This window comes from Eptatretus burgeri, chromosome 14, assembly GCF_056783735.1.
Source record: "Eptatretus burgeri isolate ZD-2024b chromosome 14, Ebu_testis_v1, whole genome shotgun sequence".
Classification (NCBI taxonomy): Eukaryota; Metazoa; Chordata; class Myxini; order Myxiniformes; family Myxinidae; genus Eptatretus; species Eptatretus burgeri.
Genome location: NC_140974.1, coordinates 75,371,786 through 75,398,763, shown reverse-complemented (window position 1 = coordinate 75,398,763; position 26,978 = coordinate 75,371,786). Strand labels below are relative to the sequence as shown.

The following is a 26,978-nucleotide window of genomic DNA, read 5'->3' as shown; positions in this document are numbered from 1 at the left end:
CAAGACCAAAGAAAGCAAGGATGTCGAAGTCGAAGGTCAAGGTGATGCTCATCGCGTTTTTTGACATCAAGGGCATCGTCCACTTCGGGTTTCTACCACAGGGTCAAACAGTGAATCAATTAGTGTACAAGGAGATCCTCCGGCACCTCATGAGATCAGTCCGGGACAAGAGGAGGGATCTGTGGGAGAACAACGCCTGGGTGCTCCATCATGACAACGCCCCTGCTCACAGTGCCCTGAGCATCCGACAGTTTCTGGCAGAGAGGAACGTGCCAACTCTGGAGCAACCCCCGTATTCGCCAGACTTGGCCCTTTGTAATTTTTTTCCTATTCCCCAAGTTCAAGGGGGTGATCAAGGGTCTCAATCAATTTCCTGATGTGGAAGCCATCAAAAGGGCCGTGACGACGGAGCTCCGGAGGATTCCAGAAGAAGCCTTCCGGAGGTGCATCAAAGCGTGGAAGAAGAGGATGGACAAGTGTGTGAGACTGGAGGGAAACTATTTTGAAGGGGACAAGCTGTGATTTCAACATATTTTTTGGAATAAAATTTCTGTGAAGTCAGTCCTGTTACTTTTTAGACGGACCTCGTATGTAATTTCTCGATACGGTAGATAGAGTAAGGTTGTAAAATGTCTAATCTTATGTCAGGTGAGACCAGGTGAGGATTTGGAAGTTTCAAGGGACATTGATGAGGATCGGTAGGACCATCACGATCTGTCTGGCCAATGTGTGTGAGCCATGGCAGCGAAATAGGCTGTACACTCATGGATAGTTGGAGGCTGGAGCTGAATTTTAAGCCATGAAACCTCTCTCACCTTACCTCTGTTTGACCGCGTTGGTGAGCCTCAGACATGACAACACCATATTCTTTGCTTGTTTTTGGGACCGCATGATAATTTTTGCATACATTGGTGAAAGGAGAAATGTCTGTTTGTGTGTGTGTGTGTGTGTGTGTGTGTGTGTGTGTGTGTGTGTGTGTGTGTGTGTGTGTGTGTGTGTGTGTGTGTGTGTGTGTGTGTGTGTGTGTGTGTTATAACCACGACCGTCACGAGCTCATTGTATTAACAGGAAATGCTATGAACTCGACTCCTCTCTTCCACAAATATTTATCGTGTTCCTCTATCTCCGTGAGTCTGATTTGCATTCAGGAACAGAACCATTGTGGTTAATCACCTTGAAATTGCCACTCTCTCATCTAAATTTCCACTTGCAGTTCGTGTTTTTTTCTTTTGCACATGTGGTGAAATCTGAGCTCCTCGTTTCCATCTCATAAAGCTGAGTTTTCCGAACAGGATTTGTTGTGTTTTTATGTTATAGGGTCGAGGAGAATGCCTTAATTCTGTGTTTGCTTCAAAATATTGTGTCCATCAATCCATTACTCTCGATTTCTCTGTCTTCTTACACTTCCTTTCTGGTCTTGCACCCTCTTTCCTCTCGATGCTTTGTCCGCCCTCCTCCGCTATCTGCAGGACGCACGCACTCCATCAGCATCCCCCTCCAAGTGAAAAGACCTAAATCCAGGATCACTGTTCACCTCCACTCATTTATTCCTCTTTTTTTTTGTCCTGGCTGTGGAACCAACTTCCACATCCTCTTCAATCTCATTCTTCCCTCCATGTCTTCGACAGCTGTTCACCACCATCTCAAATCGTCCCCAATCCAAAATCATGATATTTTATGATCATGACATCAATCATGATTGATCAGTGGCTTATTGATTTGCCATTGACCCCAGGTACTAATCATTACTATTGGGTTTTGACCTCCAAGTAAATGACTGGCGTTATTACATGAAGATAACAACAAATGAAAAATCGAAGTATATCCTTACTTAGTACATTACAATGTGTATGTGATGCTCAATGATGTCCACAGGCTTAGGCTGAACACTTTGATCAGGGATAGAAGGTGCAAAACATTTAACTTTACTATGACTGAGAAAGGGATGTCTTATCAGCAGCTAACCTCCATTGATGAAACATGGTATGTACATAATATCGATGTTCATGAAGATAATCATCACTGTTTACCTGGCCGCAGGGTCATACTCGCCCCAGATTCGCACAAACTCATTTAGATGATGAGGACCTAATATAGATGAGTCCCTGGTGAGGTATTCAAAGTTATCCATTATCACTGCCACAAACAGGTTCAGCATCTGTCAAGGGAAGGTGAGGTGAAAAAGCAAGAGCAGGATATGATGAGAATTTGGATAAAAATGTGCGGGTGAGAAGATCAGATGACATATACTGACATACAGAATTTTTTACCCCACCCCTCCCTCCATGCTCCGTAGAATGCCTCCTCCCTCCTCCACAATAATAATCAGTAATTATACACACGGGCTGACAGGGTAGCCGAGAGGTATACACACCAGCCTTCGAGTTACATGTCATGGGTTTAAATCTCGACCCAGTTATTAAACGGCCACCATGGTGCCTCACTGGTGGAGAGATGCATCAATAAGTGTGCCGTCCATCAGAAGGATGTTAAGTCAAAGGACATGTCTTCCAGTGCTGATTGTTGATGCATGTTGAAGATTCCTTGTGGCCTTCATGAATCGGAGGCAAATTATGGTTGGCACCCTGAACAAATTGCATATGCTTGTCATTTCCAGCAGAATATCTTGTGATGGGGTGGAGATCTGTCCAGGATTAGTTCCACCCACTCTAGAAACGTTTCTCAACTTGTTGCAAATGGCACACAGCCATGCCAAGATAATTATTTAATACTATATACAAGAGAGTAAAATAAATAAAATGTAGATAGTATGACCAGAAATAAAGAGAAAAAGAACCACACGAAGGAGCACAATGGTGAGAGCATCTGTTTTCAGTCTGGGATGTAGTGTTCCATTCTGACCTTGGCTAAGTCAAATGCATAAAGGACCTTAAAATGGTACAAGCTGCTGATCCTCTGCATTTCAAGGATATAGCATGGCCAAACCCAATGTGTTGGCATCTATGGGGAGGAGGAAAGCCCCCCCCCCACCCCTTAATTGTCTCATTTGGTGGGAGAGAAAAGCCGCATTGTAATGGTCCTTAGAATGACTTTGTAAACATGATTGAAAACCTCCCTTGGAGCCCAGCTATTTCGCAGCACTGCCTTGAGTAATTAAAGTATTGGAAATCACCCAGTTGGGCGGAGTTTCGTTTGGAGCGCTGTCTTTGTCGTGGTACCCCCAAGATTTCACAGGTTGCGAGATTTCAGTCTCTGTGTGTATGTCGTAAAGAATGAGGGTGTGTCTGTTCTTTTTCCTGGTGGGGTCTGCATTCGCTTCCACAGCCCTGTCCTGCAGCCACTGACAGACTCTCGTCGCTAAGTCGTGCTCCAAACCTTCGTCCGGCTGCTCAGTCCCTCCCAGTGCCCCTTCAACAGGTCCTATCATCTTCCACCCCACCTCTCAGTAAGCACCCAAACCAATCGTCTACATCAGCCGCTCAGGCCATCTACATACTCCCTTTAACATCCCCCTATCATCCACCACCCGGGAAAGCACCCAACACCCATTGTCTCCATCAGCTGCTCAGCCCCTTCCCGTGCCCTCTCCAATAGGTCCCTATAATTCTCCACCCATCCCCCAGTAAACACCTAACCCCAATCATTTTCATCAGCCACCTTGACACTCCCCATGCCTCCTTCAATAGGCTTTGTCTCATGAGACGGTGTTCTGCCTCTTTTTGAGAAGGTGCAGTTCATTTTTTTCAGCGCAGGTCTGGGCTGCATGAGATGGCTGCACAAACTCAGGATATCGTCCATGTGAGATTTGTGTCCCTTTGTTTAAAAATGTCCGTTTTGCATTCAACACAAGATGGTCCGCTGGAGAGGCGGTTGTTTTGTTGCTCTGGCAAACAAGCATCTCATGGTTTGCTCCGACATGGTCTCGTGGTTTGCCCTCGTGGTTTGTTTGCTCCGATGAGGAAACCTCTCGTGATTCGCTCTGATGTGATCGGTTTGCTATGACGTGGTCTCATGGAATTAGAGTTCCAGATAAGGTATTGTCATCGTGCATCGTCCGCCAGTCCGTCTCTTATTTTGACTTCTCCGGCCAAACCACCTGGCCGATCCGGCTGAAATTTGGCAGCAACGTTCCCCTCGTGACTCGTAACAGGGATTGCAAAGCTCATTCCAGTCACATGACTTTAAGTAGGTCAAAATGGTGGACTTAGTAAATTCCTTTTAAAATCTTCTTCTCCACATCCACAAGTCAGAATGCTACCAGATTTGGGTTTCAACATTAGGCCAGGGAACCAGGCTGACCCAGAAGCTATTGAGTTGGATGTTTGGGATATAACTGTCCCTCTTGCTGACCCTCCAATCAAATCAATCAAGGCTGACCCATGCCGTCAATGAGCTACGCAACGTTCTGGAGAATGACGTGCTCAAGGGTCCCTTGGGTGACTTCAATGAAGAGCATATGGGGAATCCCAACTTCAAACTGTAGGTCACATACATGAACATGATGGAGATGCTCTGAATTTATTTCAGCTGAAAGAGATGGCAATAGGAAGCTCTCCTTTGAGTCAATGTAACCATGATCATGTGCACTACTCCAGACAATTTACGATCAGGTGAACGACTCCAGATGGGGTCCAGTATATCTTGCAAATATGAAAGAACTTCCCAAATCAGCTCTGGAAAGTAATGCTGAATTTGAAGTTGGAAACTTCGTCATGAAAAAGAGTGGAAGACTGCTGATGAAGTGTCTGCTGATAAAGCAACAGAATCAATAAACAAAGCTTGTAAGACTCATCATGATATCATGGGACTAGCAAGCAACAATTAAGCTAGAAACAGGTTTTGTCTTACGTGGACAGAAAGGTCTCAAATCGCACAAGACACAAGGCACCTGTTCCATTTTGAGGCTGATGAGCAGTGGAACCCTTAACACATTCTGACAGGCTTCCTTCTTGAATGTCGGAAGATGTTGACGATGTCAGCAAACTTGCAGCTAAACTTGACAGTTGACTGTGTCTCTTTCGACAGATCTTGGATCTACTTTGGTGGAAGTAGAAGATCTGCTGACAGCAAACACACAAGGAAGAATTCAAGTCAAAATGAACGTGCAGCAACGTCCAATTGAGAGAACAGCGAGCTTCCGCAGTGGCCTGAAGAAACACAATTCAAAAACGTTTGTTACCTCCACCACTGAAGGTAAAGGAGGTTATGTTTTCACCCCTTTCTGTCTGTTTGTGCACAGGATATATCAAAAGGTTGTGGACGGACTCGGATGAAACTTGGTGGACAGGTTGAGTGTGTGACCACGACAAATTGATTCGATTTTGGTGAAGATCCGGATCCGACTCCTGTAAATTTTAAGTGATTCTTCACCATTGAGAGATAGGGCTCGAAAATGATACATAGCATGATATTTCAAAAATGTATTGGGCCAGATATGCTCTCATGGATCAGGCGTTACAGGGCGGAGGTATGCGCTCTACCGAGTGCCCTTCTCGTTTTCTCTGCCTTTCTCTTCTATGTCTTCCATCAATCTTCCACTCCAATAACTGTCTCTGTCTACCATCTACTTTAATGATGTGACTGAAGTATTGAGGCTATCGAAGTATCATTACCTCCACCACCGAAGGTGAAGGAGGTTATGTTTTCACCTCCTCTCTGTCTGTCTGTGTGCAGGATATCTCAAAAAGTTCTGGACGGATTCAGATGAAATTTTGTGGATAGGTTTGATATGTGTGACAGACAAGGATGAACTGATTAGATTTTGGTGAAGATGTGGATCCGATTCCAACTATTAGAATATTTTAAGTGATTCTTCACCATTGAGAGATAGGGCAAAACTGATATACAACACGATATCTCACAAAGTTATGGACGGATTCGAACGAAACTTGTGGTGGACAGGTTGGGTGTGTGTCAAGGACAAATTGATTCAATGTTGGTGAAGATCCGAATCCGGATCTGGATAGGGGTTTTCTTTAATTTTTAAAGTGATTCTTCACCATTGAGAGATAAGGTCAAAACGATATAGTATTGTATGGCATGATATTTAACCTCCGCCATCGAAGATGGACGGAGGTTACTGTTTTCACCCCTGTTTGTTTGTTTGTTTGTGAACAGTATTATGGAAAAACTCCTCAACGGATTTCGACGAAACTTGGTGGGGGGATTAGGTATGGTCCAAGGATCATGCCATTAGATTTTGGACTTCGTCCAACGTCCAATATGGCCGCTATGGCGGCCATTTTGAAAAAATATTTGAATTTTTGTTTTTGCATTTCTACATGTTTTAAGTGATTGCCAACCAAAAAAAAAAATTGTTCAAGAAAAAAAAAAAAAATTTGCAACTTTTTTCAAAAAAATTTCGATTTTATTTGAAGAATATTTGAAATTTTTTTTTGCATTTCTACATGTTTTAAGTGATTTCCAACCCCCAAAAGAAAAAATTTTTAGAGAGAAAAAAAAAACAAATTTTGCACCTTTTTTTTCAAAAAAATTTAGATTTTTTTTTTTGGCATTTCTGCATGTGCGTCGATCAAGTTTAGTTTATTCAATCGTGGTTCAGTAGAGTCTGATCCGATTTGACCTACAATGAATAGGATATCAGGTTCACTTAAGTGACCCAGCAGTATTGGCGGCGGAGGTTTTGCACTCGGTCCCCTCGAGTTTTAAAATGCATTGAGTATGCCAATTTCACAAAGAAGGTCATCATGACAGATGAGGCACACTTTGATTTGGCAGATTTAACTCCACCAGATTTCTTCCTATGAGGATTTCCGAAGGACAAAGTTTATAAGGAACATCCAACATCGATCGATGAATTGAAGGCAAACATCACTGCAACCATCCGCTCTATTGATCAAGAGACAATGCTTGCGGTGATGAACAATATGATGATCCGCTGTGGTGAATGCACAAATTCGAAAGGGGCCCATTTGTCTGATGTAATTTTTAAGAAATAAAGAATCAAAATTGATTTTAAAACCGTGAGGTATGTGCCTGTGCTGTTTCGAAATTTTATTTCATTTGGTTTAGAAACAAAAAAGTTATAAGGATAATAAAACCGTCAGATAAAATGCACCACCCTGTATATGCGGAACATCCTCTGATATGTCCACATCTTGAATGCTTTCATTTTATCAATGTTCTCTTTCTTGTCCATGTCTCCACAGCATATACCAAACTGGACAAAATGTAGCACCTCAACGTCCCTCTCCAGTGTGCTTTGTTTTTTTTCTTTTCTTTTTTTGTCAGTATCCCTCTCCAGAGTGTCCTCTTTTATGAAAGTTATATTATGGTCACCCTAATACAATGCTTTGAAATACAGCACATCATATACAGCATGCTTCCTGGTAACTCCCAATAAGGATACTGAAATGTTAATAAGTTGTGCAATGGACAATCAAATGATAGCCACATTTAGCTCGTGGACTCAAGATCAATGTGATTTAAATATAATCATCGATAATTGAAAAATTGGCTGCAAAGACAAGTGACCACTTTATAGAGGGACCACATAAGATAGGCCTTTACTGTAGAAAATCTATAAATTTCCTGTTAATCAAACAGCATTTACATTGTATATTCATCTATAACTATCTGAGCTTCAATGTACGACGCTGATTAGAAGGTGTGCTGACAAAATACAACAGGACATGGTTGTGCTGGAGACAGCTTACCAAGAAGGAGCAGAGGAAGATGAAAGAAACAAAATAAAAGTATGCAAAGTTGCTTCCGCAATCCTCCCCTGGAATACCAGAGCGATCGTCGCAAGATTTATTGGTCAGGCAGGCAAGCATTATCTCCTGCCAAGCCTCACCCGTTGCACTTCTGAAGAGGGTGGTGAGAGGACAAGCAATTTATCAATTAGACAGTGTAAGAAAGACACAAATGTAACAATAATATACAGAACAGACCAAATAAGTGGTAGAATAGGTCTGAGAGGAGAACAGATGAACAAAATGAAGGAAGGACACAGGTAATTACATATGAAGTATCAGATAGCAGAAACCAATAGAATGTACAGCAGATGAGACATTTATGGCCAAATTTATGAAAGGCACTGAGTGAGCATCTTGCTAACACACGCCGAACCCTGAAATGGTGAGAAAAATATGGTTGTACGCACACAGCTAATCACCCGTCTATATAGCAACTTCAAAAGGAGATAAACAGCTGATTAGTTGTGCACTCCTCAACAGCCGATTAGTTGTGCTGCTCAACAGCCGATTAGTTGCACGCTCCTCAACAGCCGATTAGTTGTGCTCCTCAACAGCCGATTCGTTGCACGCTCAACAGCCGATTAGTTGCACGCTCCTCAACAGCCGATTAGTTGTGCGCTCTTAAGTTATGATCCAATGCCTTTTGAACATTTCTTTTGTTCAGTACGCCATATAAGAGGTTACCCAATCAATTCACTGAAATGACTCGGCATCGGCCTTTGCGGAATCAATTTTTCGTTTGTGTGTTCCAACGACGGCATCATGTCAGGAAAGAAAAGAGGGGGACGAGCAACAAATGGTTTGAATCGAAGTAATCGAGGTTAACCAAGGAACAATCCAAGACGGGAGAGGTGACACATGTGCAGATTTTTTTTTTAAAGCAGCTCGCATGGGAAGATATTTCAAAAAGGATGGCAGCCCATTTCCCAGAGCGCCAAAAATCCTCTGCCAGGGACATCTGAGAACTCTGGAGGAGGATGAAGATGAAGGCAAAGGCACACACATTTGATACTGTCATCCTTCTCCAGGGCATTACATCTTTCCTCGAAGATTCTCGATGAACGTCGGTGAACGGTCCCATTAATATCCTCTTCTGCCTCCTCCTGAGTTGATTCAAGCACTCTTCATGTTTCTGCAATCACCATCCCATGTAAACTACCAAATCATGAATTACGGTCTAATTTGAAGGGAAAAAGAATGTTTTGAATTTTTTTGGCCTATCACAAAGTGTCAAAAGAAATCCAGTGTCAATTTTCGATTTTGCCAGTGACGTCGCATCTGGAAGCCACCTTGATCCAAACCGTGGCTCACATAGAGAAACAGTGTGTGTCGAGCTCGGATTCCCATCCTGACTTCCACAGTCATTCGCATCTCTTGTGGTTCTCAGAATGTTGAAACTGATCAGTGGGATTGTGAATAAACTACTGGAGACCAAATTAGTGATGGAAACGCTTTCAGGAGAATGATGGAGCCGTATCGTTTTGAGCCTTATCGGAACGATTCAGAGGAAGATAGCGGAAGTGTTATTGAAGATGAACACGCTGGTCCGATGTAGGTGGATGGTAGTGGGGATTGTGGGAGGATGGTGTAGGTGCGGTGGGGGGGGGGGGGAACCCTGAATTTTTCTGGTGCTCTTGCAACTGCCTGGCAATGGCAAGAGGTATTTGATTCACCGCTCAAGTCGACCGTGTACACCTGCCGATAGCTGTGTAGAGATGGCGTTACAGTTTCGAGCGACGGCCGTTTCTTCCACTTAATCCTGGGGATGGCATCCTCTTTCAATTGTGGTGGACAAGCACAAAATCTAGCCATGCCTGTTTCATAACGTCACGGCCAATCTGAATAATAATAATAATAATAATAATAATAATAATAATAATATTTCGACTTTTAATTGCAAAATTACCTACTTTATCATTCGGAAATCGGAAAAAGACCCATCATACTAATTTTGTTGGGTATCAAAGCTAGATTAGCATCAAGGTTGTCTAAGCTTTTTGGTTCCCCTTTAAACACACTCTCACACATGCCCACACCGACGTGTACAAGTTTCTTTGTTATTTAAATGTTTGTGATTAGGTTTGGATCATGAATTACAGTCACTCTTCAGCTATTGGAGATTAACTACGAATGCGTGATCATTACACGATTAGCGATTAAATTATACATGCGTCTAACTCTTAAACGCCTTTCGTAAATTTGGCCCTGATTGATGAATGATTTAGCCATGCATGTTTCAAGGCCTGGCAGGATGGCCTAGAGGTACGCACACTCGCCTCTGAGCTTTCTAACCTGGGTTCGAATCTGTCTAGTTTTACACTGTCGTCCTGGTGTTCCACATGCAGGGTGATTCATCAATGTGTGTTACGTCCCTCAGTTAGACGTTCAATTAGGTGCCCCATTTGCTGTATTAGTTGGTGACTCTTAGGGATCTCATAGTTAGGTGTCTTTTGGAAAGAGTAGCTGAGATATTGCTGGCACCATGAACAAATTCTAAATTGTTGCCCTGACGTCCTGCGTCGGAGTGGCCACCCATCCAGGATTGTATCCTTAGCCAAGAAACTGCTCTGTGAAGAATGGATGCTCAATACAGAGCATGGTTCAAGATGCTGATGCATGTTAAAAACTCACCTGAAGAGCAGCATTAGAGCCTGCAGGAAGTTTTGGAAGTTGTTGTGTTCATTAATACCATTTCCATCAATAAGCTTAATGTTGCCAAACACCTGTCAGACATGCAAAGCATAAAATCAAGGTTTTAGAAGTCAAGAACAAATAAAACAAGAAAGAACAATCAGATTGCAGACCCTCACCAGGACTTCAGTGGTGTATTTTGTGTGGCAAATAAATGGAAGGATGTACTAAATGAAAGGTCAAAATGGTGGAGTTGTGAAGGTCAAAGATCTGAAAAGTTGTAAAGGTCAAACTATCTGAAGGTTGAAAGATCTGAAAAGGTCTAAATGGGTCTAAAGTGTCTAAAGGGACTTAAAAGGTCAAAGGGGTCCAAAAAGTGTAATTTAAGGTCTAAATTGGGTCAGAATTGTCTGAAGGGGTCCAAAGGGTCCTAAAACATATAAAAAGGGTCTAAAGGTCAAATGGGTCTCCAGGGTATTAAAAGGTGTGAAGGTCTAAAAGGTAGAAAGGGGTCTAAGGGTCATCAGGGTTCTCAAAGGGTCTTAAGGGGTATTGGAGGTCTAAAGAGTATTGGAGGTCTAAAGGGTCTTGGGGAGCTAAAGGGCCTTCAGGGTCCTGTCAGGGGCCTAAAGAGTCATAGGGGTCTTAAAAGGCTATTCGAGAACGAATAGGTCTTAAAGGGCATTAGGGGTCTTAAAGGCTATTATGGATCCATTCATCCATCCATTGGGACCATACTCTGTGCAGAGCGTTGATGGTGCCTCAGCAGTCTCCTTGGCTATTGGGCACAATCCTGGATGGGTCGCCGCTCCGACACAGGATACGAACAAGCTGGCACTCATTTTTCCGACCTCGGAAGGATGACAGGAAGAGTCAACCCCACCTGGTATTAATTCAACAGCCGTGGGGGATTTGAACTCAGGATCCTAGGATCCCAAGCCCCCCACAGTAGGGATCTGAAGGGTCTTTCAGGGCATTAGGAATTTTAAAGGATCTTAAAGGCTATTAGGGGTCTGCAGGGTCTTAGGGGTCTTCAGGATCTAAAAGGTCTTTGTGGTCTTAAAAGGTGTTAGGATTTTAAAGGGTCTTAAATGGTCTTAGGGTTATAAAGGGTTGAAATGGTCGTTGGGTTCTAAAGGCTCTAAAGGATTTTATGGGTCTTAAAGGTTCAACGGGGTCTTAAGAGTTTTAAGGGTCTTTGGGTTCTAAAAGGTCAAATGTAATTAATACACGTACTCGCATTCTGTGAAGACAAACAGACAAACAAACGGATCCAAATGCAATAACCACCTCTCTGGCGAGGGTGATAAGAAAATGGGTGAACATTTAAAGCTAGATGAACTTAGTAAGAAGTGAAAGCAAGGCAAGGAGATTGAAAACAGGCTTTCAAATGTTTGGTTGCCATAACATTGTAAAAAAAAAAAAAGAGCAACGTTGTTTCATTTTTGCTCTTTGCAAATATTTTCTCCATTCTGATTGTTGCAATTTATAGATAAGAGAGGTGTCAGAATAATTATGATCTGAAAAGATTTAGCATTTCTGAACAAAAAGTTTCAATTCACCCAGATAAAGACATGCCAACCTTGACATAAAGGAAGTGTTAGTGTTTGTTGAGTCAGCAGGCACAAACTTCCAACCCAACAGCAGAAACATCAATATTATTGATTCACAGATTTATTTATGATCCTTTATGAGAAGGAATAAAAATAGGATCTCACAGGACCTGCAGCTTGTCTGGGCCCTGTCCTAATGTTGTTACAAAGTCTGCCATTTTGACACACTTCCAGTCACGTGATTAGCATGATCTTCACAATTTAACATCACGACCCTGTCCTAATGTTATAACCCAAATTTGGTAACATTCTGACTTGTGCGTCTGGAGAGGAAGGTTTTTAAAGGAATGAATGCGATTTTCCCAAAAGTTGACTAAGTCGGCCATTTTGACACACGGTCACACAATCGGCATGGCTTCCATCATATAATTAACATCCCTACCCTTGCCTCATGTTGAAACCCAAATTTGGTCGCATTCTGACTGGTGGGTCTGGAGAAGAAGATTTTGGAAGGAATTTACACGATTTTCACAAAAATTGGCCAAGTCGGCCATTTTGACACACTTCCGGTCATGTGATCAGCATGACCTCCAAAATAACATCCCTAACTTGGCCTCATGTTGTAACCCAAATTTGCTAGCATTCTGATGCGTGGGTCCTACTTAAAGTCATGTGACCAGAACGACCTTTGCAATCCCTGTTACGAGTCACGAGGGGAACGTTGCTGCCAAATTTCAACTGGATCGGCCCAGCGGTTTGGCCGGAGAAGTCAAAATAGGAGATGGACGGATGGACGGACATTGCATGATGACAATACTTTATCTGAAATGTAAATTACAGATAAGCTGAAAATGATGATGTTCATAAAAAATTCCCATCAAAGAAATAGATTTGGATCAAGAGTCTTTTTCACTTTGTTTGGGTTAAGGAAGCTAAACTTTATTTATATTGTGTATTAGCTCAGATTAAGAGTTAGAGAAGCAAATAAAGTAAAAAAAATAAAAAAATAAAAAATGTGAACTTGCATGAAATTGACTATGTATCACGAATAGACAGACCCAATCTCTATGGGAGCAGCTACTGAGGGAGAGGGTGTGGGGGAGGGGGGGAGGGTTGTGTTGTCACGATAAGGAAATTAAGATTATTATTGTTCAGTGGAGGGGTGATCCATAGCTAGATTGTTGTGAGAATAGTATGATCCGTGTGTTTCAAGCCGGTTAGATTGGCCTGTATCAGGGACCTGTCAGAGTAAGTCGCCTGTTACACATGACGTGAAGGAGGCGGCGAATGTAATTTATAGACAGTATAGCTAGGAGATGATTGTATGCATAAAAACCTCTTGTTAGCAGGCGGGGCCAGATGAGGACTTTCAGAAAACAGACAACAGAAGCGCTTCGCGCTTCAAAAGGACCAATTGCAATCTGTCTTGTCTTGCTGGTGCACCACAAGCCATGTTGGCGTAATGTGCTGTGGAGCCCTGAAGAGGGGATAGACTTGTTTTTTATTGGGGCTGCCATATTTGTGGGATGTCCCGGAGGATGGCACCTCCCAAAAGTAGCAGGCAGCCGATTACGGGACCCACCGCAGGCGAAGATGGTCCCAGAGTACAGAGGGCGGGCCAGAAAGGAAGCTACGTGAAAAACAAAAGAGTTCATGAAGACTGGGGCTAGATTTATGCACATAGCAGAGATGCAGTGAGACATCATTTTTTTTCTCTCGCTCACCATTTTTCTGGCTCTTGTCTCCCACTCTGCTTCATCATCCAGACAGGGAGGAGTGTTTTTTTTTTTTGTTTTTTTTTTGTATACCTTGTCGAGGCTCGTGTGAGAGCTAACACACAACGCACATCAAGGGGGCATAAGACAAGAGGGGCAGGAGCGGGAGGGACAAAACAGTGGGGAACAGACACATTAGGAGATCTGTGGAAGGGAGAGGGATGGGACGGGGAACATGGGGAATAGGAGATGGACATTATAGGGACTTTCAGGAAGGAAAGCAGGAATTTGAAGGAGGTGGGCTTGGGTAGATTATCGGGGGTAGAAAAGATCGAGGATTTGGATGGGGGTGATAAGAGGTGGTGTTGAACAGCTGTTTTGAAAGCCTGGAGGGAAGAATGAGAAAGAATAGAGTGAGGGAGTTTATTACAAAGGCGGGAAAAAAGAGGAATGAAAGAGTGAAGGTGAGCAGTGATTCGTGATTTTGGTAGTTTTACCAGAAGGGGGTTGTTGGCTGACCTTGAGTGCCCTGAGGAAATGTGGTGGGGACAAATCGCAGAGAGAGCAGGGGGGGCAAGGCTGGAGAGGAGACGGTAGAAGACAGAAAGACCACCGACCAACCTGCAGTGATTGAGTGAGAGGCCCAAAGACTCAGCCTCATTGCGGGAGATGCCGATGATCCGAAATGCCTTGGTTTCTCCAGCGTGAAGCCGAGAAAGGTGGGAGGCAGGAACACCAGCCCAGAAGGGAGAGCAGTACTCCATCAGGCTATGGAAAAAAGCTTTGTAAGTGGTCAGGAGCTCAGGAGGACCGAGGAAGGCCTTTGCACGATGGAGGATTCCCAGTCGGCGACTGACTTTGGAGGCGAGGTTTGAAATGTGGCTTTCCCAGGAAAGGTCACGGCAGATAGTGAGGCCCAGAAGCTTGAAAGAAAGGACTTCTTCCAGAGGATTGTTGAGAAAGTGGATGGGGGGGTTTCTAAACGATCCTTTCGAAGAGACATTGTGAGAGTGTGAGATTTGTCTGGATTGAAAGACATGTTCCACGTGTTGGACCAGTTTGTGATTTTATCCAGATCTGCAGTGAGCGAAGAAGCTGCTGCTTGCCGGTCTGAGGGATGACCGATGGTACGGCAGAGGGTGGAGTCATCAGCAAAGAGATATAGAGGATTTTCCAGAGAGTCGGAAGATCATTGATGAAAACCAGAAAAAGAACAGGGCCCAGAACGCCACCTTGAGGAACTCCAGCCTGGACAGGAAGAGGGGATAAAAGACCTCCATTAATAGACCATGTGGAGGTACTCACTATTACCTTCAGAAAATGATTTTCGTTGTGCAGATGACCAATCTGGATGAAATTTGGCATACTTGAAGAATTTTATACGCTGAGTCCAAATCCACTTGTTTCCACGTCGAGGATGTGACACAATTGGACATTTTTGGCAATTAAAGATACACCGAACATTAAAGCACGATTTTGACACAGAAATGAAGAATCAAGGTAATACTGATATGTATGTCAAAGAAAACTCTTGTGAGGTCTTAAAATGATACAATATGTTTATACAGAGCCCTATTCACTGTTATTAAAGATGTTTATAATTAAAGGTTGTAAACCGAAGCAGTTACCTATTTTTACCGGCTGAAAACGTCTGGACCGACCAGACAGGCCTTCGAGTTGACCAAGGCAACATTTTTCTTAAAAGGCAGCCACACTGGCTATTAAAGGTACATTAACTATTAAAGGCAGTTACAGCGCCTATTAAAGACAGTTACATTGGCGATTTCGGATTAAATCAAAGACAAAGACACTGCCCGACTCAGCCAGATGAAAAGTAGAACCGCCACAAGAGGATTACTGTCTTAGAACTCCAGTATTTCTTGCTCTGAAGCGGTTGCTGAACTAGGCTCTTGACTGCTGTTATTACAAAACTCAAGTCCACTATTACATGCTAACCAATCTGAATACTACTGTGTAGTAGATTACCACAGCAAAAGCAGTGTGACACCCGCATTCACAGTTCGTCGTCAGAATCGTCGTCAGTTCTGCTTTCATCATTCATAAGTTCCATTTCTGCACGGGTCTGTTTATCGTTGGCGCAGTTTTGACACCCACAGCACTCTGCGCAGGACAGTCCTTTTGACCGGCAAGAACACTGGTTGGTCTCGCATTTCGTCTTCTTGCAATTACATTTCGTCGCCTCTAACAGTTCTTTCGGCGCTGGTGGTTTGTTCAGCCAGTGAACAATCAGTGCTCCGTTGCGTTCCATCCATCCGTGAAATGTAGGAGAAGGGGCTTCTATAAACCTCTATCACGCGGTGGTGGATTGCAGACTGATAGTTCACTGTTTTGCAATGCTGCATCAGAGCGTTGCTTGTAGGCGGCAACTTCTGTTCTCCCAGCGACTGGCTGCAGAATAGCTTGTAGCGAGCCTCATCCACACTCTTCATGGTCGGCTGATTGTACATGGCGCAGACCAATTGTTCCAGGTCGTGAATGATATTCTGATCTAGCGTGAATTCTCGACCAATTCTCCCGAAACAGGTGATGAGATGGGGACCCTTCATCATCAAGTCAAATGGCCTTGTTTTGCCCTTACCGTGGAATGCACTGGTGGTATCACTTCCCGTGAAATTGTGCAAACCTATCAACGCATCGCAGACAGAACTTTCCAGGGCATTACTCAGCTTCCTAATGTCAACGACGATAATGTCCTTGGGACTTCCTGTGACCAGATGGAAATTTTGCGCCCGAATCGACTTCGAGTGAGCCAATGCCAACACAAACACATCGGTGTCGAAACTCTCTATGCGCACCGACTCTTCATTCTGTCCCGCGTGAGCGGCATGTAGCAGGAGCTTCGTGTCAGCTTCCTCATGGTCACATTCAAGTTCAGGTACTGACGACACAGTCATGACACCATTCGACGCCTTGATTTTCTCACATTTGCCGGCATGAATGACGTACAACAGCATGTCATCCAGTTTTGACGGAGAGATGTTTCTCGTCCACGATTTGACGATGAACTCTATCAACGCCTCCTTGTTGGCTCCGCACAGGAGATAATTGGCCCACTGTTTTGGAAGGGCTTGATCACGTCTGTAGATGGTTCGTACCTGAAGATCGCCCACCCTGTCCGCTCGTCTGGCGTGCTCCAGGCACTTGATGCTGATACTTGGGTAAGTATCAAACACCACGTGCAGTCTCGAAAATTGGTTATGTCGTGCTTTGGCCACTACGATGTTCAGCACCATCTCTTCCATTTTGCCGAAAGTGTTAGGCAGTGAGCCAGCCTTTATCGCCTGAATAACGGCCATTCCATCCACAATTGTTGCACCTTGGATAGGCCGAGCGTCCACACGGCAATCGGACCCCAGTTTCAGTATATGGTTGCGGAATTTGGCTTTGTCCGTCTTAGCAATCGAACCATCACCGGATGCCAGCAGGAAAGATATGTTCGCCAGTGGGTATGCGAGCAGATCGTGGAGTGTTACATTGCTTTACTCGCCAATCAACAGCAGTCATGTGAAAAGACAATGTTCATTCACAATTTCAACCTTCGGCGTCTGCTGGTAGGGAGTCGCGCCTTCGAGAAAGTTGCCAATTTGGCCTTCGAAATCGGACTGAAGAATGGGACCTCACCCGAGAGAAGCCGATCACGCATGAATTGCACGACAGCATTCTCTCCCTTGACATATGCATTCATCAAGTCCGCGGAAGTGGCTGGCGGTGCGATGACACCTAACTAATATTGACGAGTTCAAGGTGAGTGCCGGAGAAAGGGTTAATCATTTGAAGTACTGTGTCCATCACTTGTACCACCACTGCTTCGTTCTTCTTCGAGCTCGACACATCCAAATCCTTTCTCGTTCGGGGTTCGTTGTGGATACCCGCCATGGACTCACATTTCCTTGCGATTTCCGCATGTGCTGGTTGGGACAGGATCCACTTATTCACAGCTGTGCTTTTCTGAGTGTAACCAATGATGCCTCCACTGGTCTTGCTGTCCCGATTTAAAGTCTGCTCTATGATCTGATCACACGCAACACTACTAAATCCATAACGAGTATGCCGTTGGGCAGTCCATTTGCCGTCCATGAACGCTTGATAGGTGTCTGGGTGGGAGTGCTCCAGCCCGGCCATTTCCAGCCAGTAAACGGGTAAGTATCTTGCATAGTTTAGGTGATCGTACGCAAAGTACCAGGGCATTGACGATCTCGTGATCGCAAGGTGTTTCGGCCAGTTCGAAGTACGAGTTGCCCGTATAAGCTCTAGTCCTGGCTCCACCATTTCCAAGTCGGGCCATGTAATGTCTAAACTTTGGTGTTTGTTCAGGTCATCCCTTACCATGAGTGCTCCCGAGTATAGAACATGTAAATTGAGGTCTGAGTCACCCTGCTGTGGACCCTGACTGGCTTCATCCTCTGTAGTTGACTCTGTTTCTGTTGTAGAGCTACTGTCTACAACAGCAGCCTGAGCAATGGAATCAATATCAATGTCCTTCATGTACACCACTTCGCTCTCAGATATTTTTGGTGGACGATAGAAAATCATGTCTGGGTACCGTTCCTGCAGTCTTTTCTTCAGTCTTGTTGCCTGGTCGTTGGCCTTATCCTGACCTTCGCATACTCTGAGTCGGTCATTGAACATCTCACACAACTTCTTCATATGTATAGATTGCTTTCCATCAATGAGTCTAACCTGGATTACTTTATCACAGAAAATGTCAAATGTTGAGTCATAGTTCACTTTCTGAGTTTGGAGTTTACTTTCACTCTCTGTCAGTGGTATGTGTCATTCACATACTCGTAATAACATTTACGGTGATAACAAACTTCCAGCGCCACACAGTCTTTATCCTTCATAGTTGTCATTATTCTCACATCACGTTCATCTCTCCTCTGCTCAGCAATTTCCCTCAGCTTTCCTCCATCCTGTGTTTCTGCCAGGGACAACTGATCACGTTGAGATTTTCCTTTGACACGGATGAATTTGTCTTTTTTCTGGCATATCACACAAATTCTTGGCAGTACACCAGCTGATTTGCCAGCCACCCTTTCTACAGAGATTCTGAGGGATTTTCTACGTATTTTGTGGTATGAGTGCCCCTCTTCTTCTCGTCCGCCCACCACCTCACTGGCTCTAGCAGAAACTGCAGTAGTGCTGGCTTCTGATTTCCTTTTCCTGGCTTCAGTACGTTTTATATGATCCTTGTTACAAAACGACGCATAGCAGAACCGGTGACAGCCGGCATCCGCAGGAGGATCAGTCATTGGCAGCAGTTTCATAATTTGATCAGCCAGCAAACGGCATTTGTTGATAGTTTCACTATCTGTGGCGTCGCACCAAGCCTTCGCACACTCACATACCTTAAGCCAGCTCTTATCTGTGAATTGCATCACTTTCTCATCATCCTCCCCGCCCAAGTGTGAAACAACGCATATTTGGTAGTTGAAAGACCAAAAATCACTCAAAATCACCAGACAACCATGGGCGCCGCCATCTTGATTTGTTGTTTCCTGGTCGTTTCCTCCGCGATTACAAGCATGCCAGGCCCACTTCACGGCGGTAATTTCAAATGGTAATAATTGTCGGTGTGTCAACTTGTGCATATGGAAACAAGTAGGAATTTCAATGGTGTGTTCTCATGAATATACATGGTGAATTTCGTTTAGATTGGTGATCTGCACAACGAAACTGAATGAACCGACCCACCTCCACATGACCTATTAGGGCCACACGTTGACTGTGACAGGAGAGGAAGTCTGTGAGCCATGAGTGGAGATGGCCTTGGACACCATGGGAAGAGAGTTTGGTGAGTAGGGCAGGGTGCCAGACTGTGTCAAAAGCACGTGATATGTCCCGGGAAACGGCTCGGATTTCCTGTCTGGCATTGAATACCTCCATCCATTGTTGGGAGAGCAGAAGCAGCATATCCAGGGTAGAGTGACCTGGTCTGAAACCAAATTGATGATCGGAAATCAAGCCATTGGAGAAGAGGAAGGATTTCATGTCTGAAGCGATGATGGATTCCATAACCTTGCTGATCATTGGGAGAAGGCTGATTGGTCTTGAGTTGCAGGGATCTGTTTTTGCACCTTTTTAATGCAGGGCAGTGATGTTTGCAGATTTCCAAGCAGATGGCAGATGACCTTGAGCAAATGAGAGGGTGAATAGAACAGAGAGAGGGTGAGCAGGAGCAGAAGAGCAGGCTTTCAGGACACGTGGGCTGATGCCGTCTGGACCCGTTGCAGAATCTGAGTCGAGGTTTGACAGCAAGCTCTCCACCTTGTCAGGAGAAAAGGACACAGAGTCCAGGGACAGTTGGGTGCGACTGGGTAAGGTGGGTAGAGAAAGTGATGGGTTTTTGACACAAGATTTAGCTGCAAACACCGAGTTTTGGCATTCAGCTTTTTCACGTGCGGTATCAGCAGTGCGGCCATTTGAGGTAAGGGGGGATTGGGGGGGAACATACACCAGAAACAGATTTGATTAGACGCCACCAGGATTTTGAGGAGGGAGAGAGGTTTGAGAGTTCAGACTTGAGATGACAAAGATGTTGTATTCTGGTTCTCCTGAGGGTAGATACACACTTGTTCCGAGCTTTATGGAAGGAACTGAGATTGCCATCAGTTTGGTTTGCTTTCCATGAGGCAAAGGCAAGTTGTTTCAGGACAACTGCCTCGCCACAAGCTTCAGTGAACCAAGGGCGGGAGGAAGGGTAGGCCAACTGAAGACGAGAGGGGATAAATCTGTGCATGAGGGAGAGCAAGTTTCTTTGAAAGAATTCCCAGGATGAGTTAATGTTGGAGAAAGTGGCGATAGGAGACCAGTCTATAAGTTTGATGGCTGCTTGGAGACCCTGCCAGTCGGCTTGAGTGAAATGCCAGACTCGACGGCAGTGAGGTTCTCTGATAATAGTTCTCTGATAATAGCCAGAGAGATGTCCACTTTGGCAAGCACGTGGTTAGGAGAACCGATTGGAGCAAAGGAAAAGCAGCAGATGTTGTCAGGGAAATTTGTCAAAATCAGATCCAGAAGAGTTGGAGTACCATTGGTTGAGATCCGGGTAGGGAAGTTGACCGATTGAGTCAGTCCCAATGAGTCGCAGAAAGCTTTTGCTGAGGTGCCATGACAGGTGAGAGAGGTACCCACACCGAGCCAGCTGGCATGATGACAATTGAAGTCGCTACATAAGAGGAAGAGAGAGTTTGGATGAGAAGATAGAAGATGGTCCATGTTTTCGGATAGTGAGGTGTAGATGGAGGCATCACTGTTTGGTCGACGGTACAGTGCACATATAAACATGAGGTTGGAGTGGAGGGGAAGCCGTAGCCAGAGGTATTCTTGGGGGTGTGGGGGAATGAGAGCAGTGCATGGAGAGTGAGGAATAGAGTCTTTGATGAAGAGAGCAACTCCTCCACCAGGACGAGGCTCAGGTCTGTCATACCGGAGGAGGGAGTAACCAGGGAGAGATACTTGGGAGTCAGACACGTCTTGGGGGAGAAAAGTATCTGTTAGGCAGATTATGTCTGGTTTGTCAGTGGCAACCTGTATGGAAAGATCTGAAAGGTTTGAGCGAAGGCCCCGGATATTTGAGGTCCACACTTTTAATGAAGAGGTAGGGGAGGAGGCTTTGGGTGCTGGGGGTGGGGGGGAGGGGGAGGGTAGGACAAGGGACGAGGAGGGGAGGTAAGGAGGGTTGTTGGAAGAGTGTGGGGGATTGCAAAATAGCTAGGGGAGGGGGCTGGATAAGGAGGAGAAAAGGCCCTGTGGTGCTGCGGGAGAGAGGGAACAAGAGAGGGGGAAGAAGGCAGTTGAGGATTTGAGGAGGTGGAGTGAAGAGATGGAGGTGAGAGGGTAGTGGAAGGAGGCAGCTTTGTGGATGAGTGGGTGGGGGGGCAACTTTGAGAAGGATGGGTGAGGGGGATGAAAGGTGGAACAAAGGTGAGTGGGGAATTTTGGAGAGAGGTGAGAGGGAGGCTTGGAGGGAGAAGAGTGGGATGGTTGCTTTGAAAGTGAGAGTGAGGGGTGAGAGGGTGAGTTGGCACTTGGCACTGAAGTTGGAAAAAAAGAATGGTTTATGAAAAGCGAACATTCTTAGCAAACTGGGTTTTTTTTTAAGTTTTAGGTCAGAGATGCGATTTAACACAAATCCTGATGGATGCAATAAAGGCGAATTCAGAGAATGGAGAGAAGAAACGCTGCAACAGTTGGATTTTTTAGGCAAGGAATGAAGGAGAGGTCGAAATGAGAGCAGTCTGTTAAAATAGCAGAAGAGTAGTGCATTATGAAACAGTAAAGAGAACCACATGTGTGAGAGAGGAAGATGATGCATTATAAGATATCGTTTTTGTTATTATTATGAATGTTTGAGAGAGTTTTCAACAGATTAGGTTATGGAAGTGTTGTAGAAAAAATGCGAGGAAGAAGAAGAGGAGCAAGAATAAGAGGAAGAAGAAGAGGTGATGAAGAAGAAGAAGAAGAAGAAGAAGAAGAAGAAGAAGAAGAAGAAGAAGAAGAAGAAGAAGAAGAAGAAGAAGAAGAAGAAGAAGAAGAAGAAGAAGAAGAAGAAGAAGAAGCAGAATGAGGAGAAAGGTGGCAGTTTTTTAATTTTTTTAAGATAAGAAATAGAGAGATTAGTTGGGAGAAATGGGGGACGTTAGGAAAGTGGGGAGGATAGAAATTGAAGGTAATGGGTAGAAAAAAACAAATAAAACGATCGTACACTGAGGGGAACCGGAAGTCCTCAGCCTATGCCTCAAGCCTTGGCCTCAAACATCCGGTAAGATGTCGCCAAAAACTCACAAAATATCACGATTTTTGAAACAAAACCGAACTAGGAACACACAGTAACATGTAGGTGAGAAAATAAACAGTTAAAACGGGACAAATAACGACCGGAAACTTATCTTTGAGATCGTCAGCAGAAAGCTCCTAAGGAGACCTGTCAATGCTCCAAACCCGGAACCGGAAGAGGAACTGTAACCCGGAACTGGACTGTTCTTTGGAGTTGTGGATGCTGCCTCACATTCCCTCGCCTCCACTGAATTGCTCCTGCACCCTTCCTTTTCCCGAGCTGCACTATTACCCTGCATACAACTCAGCATCGTGCTATCGAGAAATCCTCGCTTGCTTAACCCATTGTTTCATAAGAGTGTGGTCTCTCGTACCTAGTGGGGTGAGGATTGTTTATTCATCCTTATGTATAAGTTTTCGTTTCCCACATCCATATTTGTGGATATTGACTTGCTTGGTTTGTTTCATTTTGCATTTCCCATTCACCTTTCTCCATGCATGCCTTATAAATAAACCCTTATAAATAGAATAAACATCTTCCATTCTTCTGCTTCCCGTGCATGCCACCGCCAAATCAGGTACAATTGGGTGACCTTCACCGTTTGCTCGCTTGTACTTTGTAGTATAATCGGACTATCAGATCAGGATAAGAAGTATGTAAGGTGGATCGGGAGGGGTAGAACTGTAGATGGCAGAGCAGGTTCATCTTCATCGCAGGAAGAATCTCCCCAGGAGCCACTGTGTGGATTCAGGCTGATTAGCATAGGCCACACTGGTACCTTGTAACACTCGGATTGTCGTACATCGTAACATGAGCATTGGAGTAGGGAGCCAGCAAACTTTTGGATGTTGCACCAGTTCCCGTCCACAGACACGACCAGGAAATGATCATGTGCTCGAGATTTAGATCCATCCAAGTGTAAATATACGAGGTCTCCAACATAAACTGTCGGTGTGGCAGGGCAGGCACCTAATGGGAACTTTGACTTTTCGCTATGAGCATGGTTCTTGGTGTGTAGTGCATGCTGCTCTCTTATAAAGTTCTGATACAGGACTGGGATCTAGTGGAAAGTAAATTGGTCACGTTGAGTCCACATTTCCAATAGGGACAAACTGAGGGATCTGATGTGCGAGTTTAATTGGGTAGGAGCTATGGAAAGCTGGAGAGGTGAGTCTGTGCCTCCTAATGGGTCTTGGTGTAGCAGTTTGGTATCCAATTTCTGTCCAGCTTTCTCAGCAAAAAGATTCTCGTTGAGATTTTTGGTGCAACCAAATTTGATGGATGTGGTGATCTTGCAGGAGCTTGTCATTGGTGAGAGACTTGACTGCGGGGGCGGGATCCATCCACAAATCGAAATTCAGCAATGAGACGGAGCACAGCATCACAAAGTGCCATGACTTTCGTCGTCAATAAGAGAGGCACAGTTGTAGGAGGTATACGTATTCATGCAAGACGAGGATCAACTGATACTCGCGTTTTAGAACATCTGCTGCAAAAGTCACACCAATTGTCTCAGGAGGATCATCGGTCAATCAAGGGAGGGCACATGGAGTGATCTTTTGCAGGGATGTGCAGTGGTAGCAACTGGTGTTTACATGGTTGACTTATCCATGTCAAAGGCAAAGAAATGGTGATGCATCACTTGCTTGAGCTGATGGCAAGATGGGTGATCAAGCTTGATGTGGAGAGCCGTTGTAAGGCCATCCAGGACCAGATGTGGGATGACAATACATTCGTGGGTAGGTTGGAAGGGGTCGTGACATTGGACAACCAACATTTCACCTTTTGATATGGTGGCTGAATTCAAGTACCTTTTCACATCTTTGATATTCGTTGGCTTATTTGAAGGTTTGGTACCTTGTTTGAGATGGGCATGCGTTTGGCGTAAATCTGTGCACCACAGAGCTAACCAGGCTGAACAGTTTGTGAAAGGCAACTTGATTTTACCGGTGAGGATGTCTTGGATGGAGGAATGATGGACTACACAGTCTTCCGTCCGCTCAACAGATGAACAAACTTGACAGTGGTGATTGTCATAATCGGAGGCATTCTGGCAGGTGAAATCTGAGGGTCAATTATCAGAGCCTGCAAGGTGGTGGACTGATGCCTGGTAATGACTGCCTGATGACAAGAAGGTGGAGATATGGGAAATAGCTGAGAATTTTCCTCGGCATAGCTTTTCAAAAGGTTGTGCACATGGTTTAATGTCAGTCAGTATGCAAGCTTTATGGAAGGACAGGATGATGAATGGACCAAAGTGATTAATAGCAATAGCGATCGAGTGCTTCAATTTGCAGGGAAGGTGGGTGACTTGGTGGCACCACAGTTTGGTGCTGAAAAAGCCCGCAAGCTGTGAGGTTCCGCTGCAAGTGACATACAGGGTGGCCCCTCTTCCTTTTTTTCTTTCCGGCTCGTCAGTGACAATTCACAAATGGTCTTCAGGGTGTGGAAGGACAATGGTTTGGCTCGATGAGAGAGCTTTCCTGGAGTTGGGTTGTGTAATGGTAGGTGTATCGATGGTGATGTCTGAAGGAACGAAGACGGAACGATTTTGGCAAAAGTGTTCATGGGACCAAACAATCTGGGGGTTATTGGTCGAGTTACCAATGTGGGTCTTGTTCGACATGCTTGATATCAGATCTGGTGGGAGGGGGGAATATTTTGGTTGGAGGAAGATGAGCCCATTATCACAGCGAGGTTCAAGGGTGTACTGTATGTGGAGTCACAGATTATCAGGAAGGTCCAATTCGATGTATTCACCGGCCATACAGTTGTAGTTTGGGGAGGGGCATGTAGCATATGAGCATGGCGAATAGTTTGTTGAGTGAGGGTGATGCCAGACAAACCGTAGTGGTAAATTGACCCGTCTTTGAGTATAACGTGGCATTTAGCTGGGATAACCGAAATGACATTCAGCTCCATAAAAGGCTTTCCTCCCAGGACATCAGCATCGAGGTTCTCAACAACGAGACCTTTGAAGTTAAACAGCCGATCGTCATGGATCATGACAAAAGTGACTTTGCCGAGTACTGTGAGTGGAGAGGAGCCTTCGGACTGGTGTGCTGATTGGGAACTCTTCTCCATGGGGAGTCCCAGGCCGTTTAGTGGTTGATAGGCATATCGTGTTTCTGGTGTCTGCACTGTCAATTATGACATGGCTAATGTGGTGACCATTAAATATGTCCAAGTAAGTTGACTTGTGTACCTGAATTCTATACGCAATGGGGGACGACTTGTCATAGTCGTCCGAAGAGTCGATGCGGTGGGGGGAGGGGGGTTTCTTCCTCCATATCATCAAAGCAGTCAAAGATCTATCAAGAAGTCTGTAGACTTCTGATGTAGGGAGGACACAGACACTCCTTTGGCTCATTACAACATAAATTATCAAAAAAAAACTACCAAGATAGAACTGATAAACATATAAATTACCTACCAGTCATTTGAGGAGAATTTCGGAGTAATGCTCATTAAACTTTGGGACATCATCGCTGAACCAGAAGAATGAGAGACCCAAAAGTGCCCATTTGTCATTCTTCTTCTTACTCTTTTCTAACAGACTAACTCAAAATTGGTTTCAGCTACGAACTTTGTTTAAACACCAATATACTGCATTTACAGCAGGAAGGTGCAAACTAATCAAAAATTTAATAGCTGGAAAGGATTCCACGAAAAAGTACACAAAACTGCATCCATTTGTTAAGGATAGGAAGGAATCAGGAGTGGTCAGGACTACGACTGCAATCAGACTGATGGGGGCGGGGCCATGAGACATTTTCCCAAGAGCCAATCAGACCAATATGGTTGTGCTTAACGGTGGAATATTATCAGCACTGCTGTTCGCGCAGGGCAGTCACGGGGCCGATTGACAGCAACACACACATATATTTATATAAAGTACGTACTATATTGAATATTAGATCATCTACAAAGTATGTACAGTACGAATACAATGTGAGCACATTGACAAAGTTTGTACTCTATTATTTGTAAATCAGTTGTAGAACATGTTTTTTCCATCCATATATAGCATATAGAGTATTCCATCCATATAGCATCGCATATAGAGTATTCCATCTGAAATCACCAAATTTAAGAAAATGTTCCCAGTTGACCCCCTCAGATTTACTTTAAACTTTCATAAAATAGTTCCCAGGTATCAAAATGAAGCTGCGTAAAATTTTAGGTCCATAGATGCGGTCAACTCCGAGATATTGAGGGTTGAAAATGTGGTTGTAGCCCTATTTTTATGGTCGTTGCGAGCATCACAAAATGAACGGCTACTTTTAAACTCCCACAACTTTTTAAATATTAATGCAAGAGCCTTGAAATTTTCAGAGATTATTCTTCTATAACTGCTCTGTAAGAAACAAACATAAAACTGAGTATATCTCTATTAAATTTTATGACCTGATCAGTTGAAATCCAGAAAAAAAATGTTGGTTTTGTATGAAGACCCAACTTTGAGACCCCATAAATATTTTTATTAAACCATCCCAGAAGCTTGAAATTTTTTCATGCAATAACTGTATGGTAGTAGTCTTCAAATACATGTTTACTTTTCTTAATCAGTCATATATAATAGTCATGATCCCTCAAAAAG

At 44.3% G+C, this 26,978-nt stretch overlaps 1 protein-coding gene across 3 annotated transcripts in view; it reads right to left on the bottom strand.

Moving 5' to 3' along the window:
- Positions 1-26,978, bottom strand: part of LOC147013644 (voltage-dependent P/Q-type calcium channel subunit alpha-1A-like) — a 316,279-nt gene that overhangs the window by 55,007 nt on the left and 234,294 nt on the right. For all 3 annotated transcript variants that reach the window (XM_085855714.1, XM_085855712.1, XM_085855713.1), the window contains exons 35-37: positions 10,311-10,402; positions 7,638-7,788; positions 2,031-2,158 (exon numbers count right to left, since the gene is read on the bottom strand). In XM_085855714.1, the coding sequence (XP_085711840.1) occupies positions 2,031-2,158; positions 7,638-7,788; positions 10,311-10,402 (371 nt within the window). The remainder of the gene's footprint in view (positions 1-2,030; positions 2,159-7,637; positions 7,789-10,310; positions 10,403-26,978) is intronic.